Source organism: Uloborus diversus, chromosome 1 (genome assembly GCF_026930045.1).
Source record: "Uloborus diversus isolate 005 chromosome 1, Udiv.v.3.1, whole genome shotgun sequence".
Taxonomy (NCBI): Eukaryota; Metazoa; Arthropoda; class Arachnida; order Araneae; family Uloboridae; genus Uloborus; species Uloborus diversus.
The window spans coordinates 151,312,646-151,323,852 of record NC_072731.1 but is presented as its reverse complement, the minus strand read 5'-3'; the positions used below and the strand labels follow the sequence as shown (position 1 = coordinate 151,323,852).

At 33.9% G+C, this 11,207-nt stretch overlaps 1 protein-coding gene across 1 annotated transcript in view; it reads right to left on the bottom strand.

The window, feature by feature from the left end:
• Nucleotides 1–2,257: 2,257 nt before the first annotated feature.
• Nucleotides 2,258–11,207, bottom strand: part of LOC129216266 (INO80 complex subunit B-like) — a 75,088-nt gene continuing 66,138 nt past the window's right edge. Inside the window, exons 6-8 of the mRNA XM_054850473.1 lie at nt 9,125–9,181; nt 7,896–8,014; nt 2,258–2,522 (exon numbers count right to left, since the gene is read on the bottom strand). Of these exons, the coding sequence (XP_054706448.1) occupies nt 2,372–2,522; nt 7,896–8,014; nt 9,125–9,181 (327 nt within the window). The 3' untranslated portion in view covers nt 2,258–2,371. The remainder of the gene's footprint in view (nt 2,523–7,895; nt 8,015–9,124; nt 9,182–11,207) is intronic.

The following is an 11,207-nucleotide window of genomic DNA, read 5'->3' as shown; positions in this document are numbered from 1 at the left end:
CATCACAGAACAGAATTAAAAATCCAGAAAGAACGTTAAGAATCTGAACAATAAAAATAAAAGCTTGGAATTTTAATCGCTAAATCGTAATTTTTAAAGTTTTGTGGATAGGACAATTTTGCAGTTTTAACTAGACATTTTACGGTCTAAATTTTTCAAACAATTCGGCTGTCATCCATAATTTTGTGTTAGCTACATTATCCACAGGAAATGATTTAACTTCAGCGAAAAATCTTGGCTTTTCTGATTTTCCTATCATTACTGGCTTCATTTTTTCTGATCCATCCATGTTGGTGCACAGTAACAAAGTTACTCGTTCCTTCTCTTTCCGCCATGGCACGCTTCCCCTTTCACAGCCATTGTTTTGTTAGGAAGACATTTAAAATATAGACCTGTTTCATCAGCATTGAATACATCTTTGTCGTCATACTCTATTAGAATTGAAGACAGTGATCCTTTCCATTCTTTGCAGACTTTTCGACTTGCACTGCCACTTTCTCCACAAATTTTGTAAAAAGTGAAGTTGTTGATTTTCTTCAAATTTTCAAACCAACCACTGCTTGCTTTGAAACCTGTAAATCTGAGTTGCTTCCCAAAATCCTCCGCTTTTTCTCTCAATCTGTTTTTACCGAGTGGATTGTTCTGGGTCCGGCACTTTTGTAATCCATTTTATATCAAGCACTTTTCTACTTCCGGATACTTCGCAATCTTCATTTTTTCCCCCGATTCCCCTTGATTATCATCAAAGTTTTTAAGAATAGTCGCTTAATTTTTGAGAATGGTTGAGAGTTGCTGTTTGGAATGCCAAGTTGAGACGGCGGTGGCCAAATTCCTTCGCAATATCTTTTTCTTTTTCCCTTTTTCAACCGCATCAATCACCTTTTTTTTCTCTCTGCAATAGAAAGTGTAGTGCATTTTCATTTTGTAGCCATAATTCGATGAAAAATAAACCTGACCTTCTTCACAGCACTAATAAGTAAAGTGGGAAGACGATGACTAGAACGAGAAAGGGTTTGTGTTTGGGGAACTGGTTATTCAGGTTGAGGGAACGCTTATTCTAGAAACTCGACCATTGTCCACAGAAACAGCAGCTGAAACATGCCTCCCCTCCCACATACCTGTGGTGAACACCAACTGTGAAAATCACTAACAAAAGAGAGAGCCTGAGAACACGTTTTTCTACTCTAGAGCGCGTAAATGGGGGAGAAAAGGCATAGCTGTTTGAAAATTCGAGTCTTGAGGGATTGAAAAATTTTTAAGTGAATGGGAAAAAATTTTGAGTTACCGAAAAGAAGGCAAAAATAATTTGAGTTAAAGAGATAAAATTTTATCAAAAATGCAATAAAGGTGCAGGGAAATACTTTTTTTTTTTGAGATATCGAAAATTTCGAGTTATCGCAAGTTGACTGTATTAAGGTGGGAAATCAAGTTGAACGCTTAAAACACAAGTTGTATGTGTTTAACAAAAATTATTGAATTTAGTTCAATTTGCAACAATTACATAAAAATAATGTTGATGATGCAATATCAAAAACACCTATAACACTTAAATCCTTATCAAAAGTTGTCAAGTTCAAAATATTGGAAATAAAATGAAAATATTTGAAATCATTCAAAGTAGAGGAAGTTATTTTTTGTCTAACCGGTTATAGTTATAAAAAAAAAGATGGAAATTTGTCTGGAGATGGAAAACTTTTGCCCATGGGGGAGGGGTTAGTTTTGTACACATTAAGGGGGCAACGCATTAACAAATATTCCCAGATAGCCATGTAACTAATGAGAAAGTTTTAAAAAGTTTAACTAAAATAAGGAAACTTGATGCTGTAAATTACATGAGTTTATTGTTACATATGTTTGATACCCTCAACCTTTTGCTCTACATCTGTTTTAAATTCAAGAAATGCAAATATATTTTCCCTTTTTCCTGCTCTTATCATTTGCTTTTCAATTGAAAGTCCCAAACATAGATGTAAGCCCAACGCATATGGAATAGATATTTCTATTTGATTAAAATTTCTATTTTAAAAATAGGAAATTAACATACAAGCTGTCACCTGATGCTACTCTACAAAAATTAGAGCGCTCCTAAAATATTTCATGATACATGCAAAAAGTTTGAATGTAAATATTGTTCATATTGACACATACTTTTCCCAATTCTTCCTAAGTAGTTTATGAATACCTAGCATGCGCATACATTTTATTATTTTATTCAAACATGATTCATGAAAATGAGACAGGATCAGACAAATGAGAAACAATAATATTTTAATGGTAAGATTTCAAGAAAAAAACATATTTACAATTATGTTACATGTTTATATTTATAATATCTACATTAAAGACACAAGTAATGTACATTTCAACATTTTCATAACACTGATATGACAGGCCCATGCATTTTCAGCAGCATATTCTTTTTGTAACATTCTAAGCTGCACAGAGGTACTCCAGTTTTAGAGCAATTGTACTTTTTCTGATTTTCACATCCTTTGACACCACAATAAATTGGAGTTGGGGGACTACAGTGAGAAAAAGACATTAATATTTAAACAATGACAAAGTAAAATTTATGGTAAAAATTGAATACAACCATAGTTGCCATACTCCAGTAACAAATCTATTTTTATTAATTGATAAAAATTTGCTAATATTAAAAAGGCCTCTGCAAGAAATTTAAACTTAACATGATTTTGATTTCAAACTGCATCACTGAATTGACATCTTTCTAATTGAATTTTCACACCCTGCGGCGAAACTAGAATTTTGTTCTGGGTGGCGGAAAGGAAACTTGGTTCACGAAGGATTCTTAAGCCATAAATAATTCTAATATACACCTAAGTATCAGCAAAAATGACCATCTGTTCTGGGGGTTTGACCAAACCTTGTTTCAATCTGTTCTTACACATCTGTTTCAAGGAGTCAAAATTCAAAACGAAAAAGTCTTTGGACATGATGAAAAGCATACAAAACAAAGAGTAAGAAATGCCTATACATACAAAAGCTACTTGTAGAAAAGAGTTGTACTTGAACAGTTCAAAATGTTTCACTGTTTGCTATATGAATTCCAAAGAGAATGACATGTGTAACAACTTTCCACAGCAGAAAGATCGACTTGAATTAGCAACAAGAAATGCTACATGATACTCATTAGATGTTCAGCTATTAACAGAACTGTTAACTCTTGCCCAAATATCCTGTGTCTGGGAAAATAATTACCCTCCAATAATTGGATTGTTTTTTGAACTTTGCTTTCATTTTGTGCTTTAAATAAATAATTGATTGGATCATGAAAAATCTTTGTATGCAAACATTTAACATTTACTTATCTATCTTCATTCTTTTAAACTACCTAATCAAAATTTTTTTGAAAATCAATATAAACAACATCTACACTTTTTGTTATCTAATGCCATGGTAACCTTGTTATAGAAATGCAATAAATTAGTAACACATGATTTACTTTTCCTGAAACCATACTGCAAACTAGCCAATGCACTATTAGTCTTTAAGAAATTCATAAACTTAATTTTGCTCAAAGTTTTAAAAATTTTAAAAAGAACTGAAGTCAGACTTACAGGTCTATAACTCCCTGCATTTATCTTTAGACCTTTTTTTGAAGAGCAGCACTATGTTAGCCAGCTTAAAGTCCTTTAGCACTGCCCCTGGGTTATAGAGCCGTGCGCAGAGCTTCAGTAATGGGGGTACCACTATATACCAGTAAACCTGATCATTTAGATAACCACCGGAAGAGGACGCAGGGCCGCCGCAAGGTCAAAAATTAAGATTAAGTGGTGGTATCTGATTTTTTTTTTTTTAAAGCATCTTAAATATAGAGAGACAATTTAGTTTCTGGCTTTAAATGGATTAGGGAGTCAAAACTAAATCTGAGTACTAAGAACATAAACGTACTGGTAAACATAATATTCACTCAGAATGAGAGGGTCCCAGAATTTTTTGAAATTGTAATCTTAAAAATGCATTTTAGACTATCTTTGGTTATGTTAGTGGAAAAAGGTTCAGGGGCGCTTCCCCCATCCATTTTTCAAAATTGGAACTTTTAAAATGCAATTATTATCTCCGATTATGTTGGGAAGCTCTAGCCAAAAATGGCTTGAAATTGTAGTCTTAACTAGGCAATTTTAGGCGATCTTTGATGATGTAGGGAAGAGAGATTCGGGGGCTCTCTCTCAGAAAGTTTTTGAAATTTAGCTTTTAAAACTCGATTAAAATTAGCTACTAAAACGAAGAACTTTGGTAATGTTAGTGTTAAGAAAGTTCACGAACCCTTCCTCGGTATTTTCCGAAACTGAAATTCCAGAAATGCAATTGCAGATGCTCTTCAATGATGTTATCAAGGAGTTCGGGTGCTCTTCCCTTGGAAATTTTTTCGACATTGAACCCTAAAATCGAAATTTTAAACGATATTCGATGATATTAAGCTGAAGGGTGATTTCGGAGGGGGGGGGGGGAAGAGATCCCAGAAAAAATTTACAAATTAAAGTCCTAAAAACGAAAGTTTGGACAATCATTAATGATGGATAGGGTGTTTCTTGTGGATTTAGGTTGGGCGTTTCTCGGGGATTTTATTGGTAGCGCTCGCTCTCTTTGAAGTTTTTTGGAATTGACAACATAAATATGTAGTAGGCCATCTCTGATTACGATAAGGGAAAGGATGGGACTTCGAAACCCTCCACTGGACTGCTTCCAAAATTAACGTTTCAAAAACCCTCTTCCGTACTACCTTTGGTAAAGTAAAATGAAAGGATAAATTTCAGGAACTTCCTTCCCTTCCCTTGCTATATCCTTATCTTCTTTTTTCTGTCAAGTATTGACACAAATATTATGGAAATTATTTCCCGAGTTTTTCTTTCCCAAAACCATTTGAGTGCTTTCGTTTTAAATAATGAAATTTTCCATTTGGAGCCTGATATTTTTATTTGTTTGAAATACGAGCGTTTGAGGTTCTCAGTAAAAATACATTTGACATTTTTGACTGATGTGGTAGCTTTTAGTGATACAGGAGTGACTCTCCCCAACGGTGCAACAAGATGAGCGGGCATAATTTGCCAACATTATTTTGAAAAAATATCATGTGTTTAAAGTTAATTACTTTAATTATTTTTCAAAGAAAATTAGTTACAATAGAGCTAGAAGGATATGAGGCAATCCCTAATCCCCCCCCCCCGCCCCACCTCAAAAAAAAAAGACACTTTTGCTCGTGCATGGTGAATTTCCTGGTTCTTCTTAATAATACTTCTACACTGCAGTGGCATTTCTGGGAGAGGTGAGGGATGGCTAATCCCTCTTTCTTGAAAAAGAGGTGGCGTTTTATCTCTGATTGGGAAAAGATACATTTTGAAACATTACTCAAATAAGATATAATATGTATTACAAATTAAAAGAGGAGCAAGAATCTCTCCTCCCTCTAAACATCATCTGAAATTGACTAAAACTGCATTTTTTGAACTATAATTTCAAAAAAAGGGGGGAGAACCTTCGTAGTCCCCTCTCTCTAAAATAGTTGAAGATGATCTACAACAGCGTTTTTAGAAATTCAATTGCAAAATTTGCTGTGGGAAGGAACCCAAACTTCTCATTCCCCAAGACCTACATTATCAAACATTTTCTAAAACAGCGTTTTTACTAATACAATTTCGGGACTTTTCTAAGGGAGAAATCTCCGGATCCCCCTACTTCTATGTGAATATTTTACTTACGAATGTTTCATAATAAATTGCTACATGTTATTTCCATGAAACGGTGTGGGGGAGGGGCGCCATTCTTAAGAGTTTACCTGGGACCCTATAGACTCCATAGGTATGCCACTGAATGAGCATCTTAAATTTTCACAAGAGCATCCTTATTTTTCTGTCACGAAATGCATTATATTTCTTGACAGGGTTCGCACTCACTTTCAGAAATAAAATGAAGGATTTTTGGAGGAGTTTTGAAGGAGTAAAATGAGATTTTGAAGGAGTACTAATGGCTGTCCTTAAATGGTGTTGCACTTTTATTCATCGAATTTGACCCCCTTCCCCTTTGTCACAAAGTGTCACACTTCACCTTATTACTCCTCGTCACATGTCATAACATATTGTTGTAACAACTGTGTGATGTAACTTTTTATCACCCTCTCTCTTACCCTTGTCATAATTTCATGAACCTGGCTCCCCCTCAAGTTATAACATCACTCATGGATGACCCTTTTTACATTGTCAGAACTGCGATTTACTAAACAATTGTTTTCTTTAACACAATTGCTTAATATAGTACATCTACTAATGTATTTTTAAATACTTAAATAATAATTAGAAAAACTGAATTTGCTGCTGAGAGTGTGGTGGAGGGAAAAGCAATAGTTATAAAACTTGAAAAAAAATAGCTAAGCACCATTTAACCATGTTTTACTTCACTTATGAAATGTCTTAGTCATCTAATAATATTTTCACCTTTAACTTTTAGGACTCCTATGCTCAATTTGTAAATCACATTTTTATGAAAAAAAATAAATATACGAAATTACTACATCAAATCGTAAATATACCTTTGCGCTGGTGACGATGTTAAGTTGTCGATTGAAGTATCTTAAGTCACTGTTATAGAGGAAAATTAAGTCGTCTTGAATTAAAAAAGAAGGAGTTTTGAAGGAATTAAAACAAAAATGAAGGAGTCTGAAGGGCCCTTTAGGAACATTTCCTGAATGAAGGAGTATTGGAGGAGTTTTGAAGGAGCGTACGAACCCTGCTTGATATTTTTTTACTACGTGTTAAATTGTGATGAACTTCATTCGTGTAAAAAGGGGGGAAAATCAATTTGAAGGCTGTCAAAAAGAGTTCTCATTCAAATTTAGAACCTGAATTGATTTCGCGAAACATAGCCGTTCAGCACAGTTTTAGGAAAACATTTTTTTTCTATCGTACCTAAATGAAATGCGTATAGTACAAGAATGAAAGCTGAGTGTGTTATGTGGAATCTGAAGCTGGTTTCTAGAAGCTGCCTTGCCTATCAGTCACAGCAGTGGCGCACACAGGAATTTTGTAAGGGCCAGGTCCAAGCCTTATTCTCCTATCATACCCCAATATGCCGTCAAATGTATTGGCTTGATTTTATCGATTCCCGGGAATGAAAAACAGTAAAAAATAAACTATTGAAATTGAATTAGCATTTTTTAATGAAATATACTTAAAAAAATAAACAGAGAGCAAAATAATTTATGCTTTTACTTTTCTTATAATTAAAAAATTGATTCAATTTCATAGACCTCCTTTTCTTCTCTAATTACAAAACTAAAAACATGGTTATTGTGGTGTATTCATTTATAATCACCATTCTGTTTCTTACAAACAATTCGTTATTCCGGTCCCCCTGGACCCCTCCCTTAAGTGCGCCACTGAGTCACAGCCATCTCCATCTCATTTCAGCCGCCTGCACATTACAGCAAAACATTATGGCGCTCCGAACTATTTATCTGGTCTTTTATTTTTCTTTTTGAGCTAATGGGGATACGCGGTATCCCTGGTGACCCCCGTGCACATGCCTATGGTTATAAAGAAGCATTTAAAATAACATCCACAAATTCCTCTGCACATTCAACAAAGTTTTTGGATAAATATTATCAGGACTTGGAACTTCAATTTTTTTGAAATGGAATCAAACCTCCTCCCTGGAAAACACAAAATCCTCAAGCTCTATAATAGCTTGTGTCTTGCTAGTGTCGACTTACCATTTTGCTGTTGTGCTTTCAGAGCTTTATTAACACTGATCATGATTTATGCATAGTTTAGTACTAACGGATTTTTATCATTTGCAATAGATTTTCTTTAGTTTACATCAACAATAAAAGATGATGTCATAGGCATGACTAAAAAGTATATATCATAAACTTAACATACTCTTTGCCAGTTTGTGCTTTGATAGGAAATGGAATTCCAATAGGGAAAGACAAAGAACGTCCCTTCAGTTCACTATTTACATACTTTATTTTAGGAACATCAACTTTCTTGACAATTTTCTACAAAATAAGAAATAAAATTGTTAATATATACTGGAATGTATTTCATTAGTTTATAGAGAGCTTAAGTTTCAGAAAAAGCTTTAGTTCTAAGGTTATGTACAATTTAAAGATTTATAATGCATTTTTATCCCAATCATTAGACCTTTAAAATGAGAGTGCATCCCCTATTAAGTTCTTTAGTTTTTAAAAACTAAAGGACTTAATAGGGGATAACATCCATTTAAATTATGATTTTTTGTTGTTGTTGTTGAACTTTAATTGTAATTTTTTCACTGAATACATGATGACATGTTGTCGGCTGGGCGGCGTGATGATAAGGCATTGGCCTTCTGCGCCATGGTCCCGGGTTCTGACCAGCGGTGGCCAGTCGGTGAATTTTTGAGATGCAGAAAATCTTCAGTGCCTACGTAGTATGAAAATGCGGCATTTAAAAGATCCTTTGGGTATTGGTCAAAACAACAGAGCATGTATTTGCTCCTCAAATGTCGCCAGAACTAATATTGTAGAAATTTAAAATTTAAAGATTAACTTATAAATAGCTCTCCATTTAATAAGGGTAATAGTTCCATCAAAATGAATAAAAATAAATCCACCAAACGAATAAACCAAGACACTAAATATATAAACTTGGGATGCGTCAGAAGGTCTATGTAATTATTTAATCTGTTGTAGTCCCATTGTGTTTTTGATTGTATCTCTGATGTATTTCCATTTTAAATTCTTTTCCTAAGACTATTTTTGAAGAACTGTTGGATCTGTTATGACTTGCAATTTCAGCAAGACATTCTCAAGTGCTATAAGCTAAGAGTCAGCATATAAGAATTTGGGGAAAATGGAAGACAGAATCATTAATTTTCAAATTGCAGTACATTACTCTATTTTTTTTTTCTGAAATTTTGAAAGCGATCGGATAGCCCAAGTTCAGATTATAGGAGTTCTACTGTATCATTAAATTGTTTGAACTAAACTAATAATATCAATGAGCACAAAATTGGCCAAATGGAAACTTTAGGTAAATGAATATTCAGCAAATGCAAATTTTCTTCTGGAGCGTAAAATGTCACTGCTTAAAAGAATTGCAGTAAAAATCCTTCAAAAAATACATACCTTTGTTACTTTTAGTTTAGTGTCTGATTTTTTCAACAGTCGTTCAATAGTTTGTTTCTAAAATAGAAAGCAAAATAATAAAACATAAGTAAATTTGCTTATATAATTGTCTGGAATCTATATACATATATGGCTACTTCTGTATGTGCATAAGTATGTCAGGGTAAGTGATTGCAATACTGGTAGACCGGAATATCAAATACCGGTATTTGGAGCCATTTTGCAATTTCGTAATACCGGTATTTGCTGGGTAGAATACCGGTATTTTCGGTATTAGCTAAAAATAATAAATAGTTTGTAATTAAAGAGGCACAGTACCAAAATCAATTTGTTGAAGTAAAAATTTGACTTCAAAAGCACGAATTTATATAACATCAATGAGTAAGTAGCATAAAGATTGCATAATGATATTTTCATCACTGGATAGTGTGATGAATTGTACTTGTGAGTTTATGTGAACCTCGTTTTTTAGACTTGCCCTCTTGTACAAATTAATTTTAAATGTATAAAAGTATTAGAATTTTAATGGTGCTATGAGAAGTTTATTCCAAAAATCAATTGCAACTATTTTTTATGATATTTAAAGGAAAAATATTTGTCTTGACTGTACTGAATTTAGAGAAAAACTTTTTCTTGTTAATACAACAAATAGTAATTTGTTGTCATAGGTATTAGCGTGTGGTTCTGTCTCGCTACTCAGTTATACACTAAGCAAGATAATATTTATAATGCCTTACAAATTTGTAAAGAAAAAAAGCATAATCAGTTGGAACATATTTTCAGATATTTATATAATTGCAAAAAATTTCAAAAAGAAAACAAAAAAAAAAAAAAAGAAATTAACAAGATAAAATTCATTGTAAATTTCAAACCGAAAGGTTAATAAACAGCAAACTCAAACCAATTCTGACTAAGAGGAAATCGAAAAAGATGATGTTAATACTGGAAAGAAAAAAAAACTGTTGCTCAGCAGACAGTTACAATTAGCTATGAATAATAACCAGGGCTCGAAAATATCATGATCTTTTTGAAAATATTGAATAGATCAGATGTTTTGATATACAGTACACTCCCGATTATCCGCGAGCGGATTATCTGCGGGGTGGATTATCTGCGAGCGTCTCGGGAAAAGAAAAAAAAAATAGTTAACTTAATCCTTGTGGAGAAAATTTTTGTTCTTAAAAAACACGGATCTGAAATCAATTCGCACAAGATTTTTTTTTTTCCACTTTTCCACGACAAGTGCTCCTTCTCAAAAAGCGTGAAAGTCGTTATACATCGTCATCTACTTCTCTTGGGCACGAGCCTTGAGGGAAACCATTCAGCTGATTTCGGCAATAAAACACATGTGTTTTTACTGAAGACCCCTCTTTTATCCCCTAAGGAGCGTAAGACATTAGTACATAACGGTTTTCAAAGGAGAACTCTGGTATCATTCCTTTTATCATCTGTTCCGATTGGGGAAAAGTTAGGAAAACCCCTACAGGTGTTCTGGGAATTCTCTGATGGGGTGGTCTTTTTTGTTGTGAGGGCATTGGTTTCACTTCCGGGCTATTGAATGTTTAAAGTTTGACAGAAACTTCCTACTCATGGTTTAAGTTCTAATTTTTCAACTTATAGAGCTTCTATTACTACGTAAATAATGGCTGAAAAACGAAAGAAGATTGTATTGATGATTACGCAAAAACTGGAAATGATTTCTAAAATAGGAAATGGTGCTTCAAGAAAGCAAATGTGCTTGGAATATGGAATAGGGGAAACAACAGTGCGAGACATTTTAAAACAAAAAGACAAACTGCTGACATTCGCTTCAATGTCGGAAAATGCTTCTAGGAGAAAAAAACGCAAAACTATGAAAAATTCTACTTATGATACCCTGGACTTGGCTTTGGCAGAATGGTTAGCACAGATACGAAGTGAGGGTACTCCTGTGTCTGGTCCCATTGTTGCAGCAAAAGCAAAAGTATTTTTTGATCTTTTGAACCTGCAAGGTGATTTTAATGCGTCGTCCGGTTGGCTAACACGTTTCAAACACCGGCACGGAATTCGTGAAATCAGACTTCACAGGGAAAAGCTAAGTGGC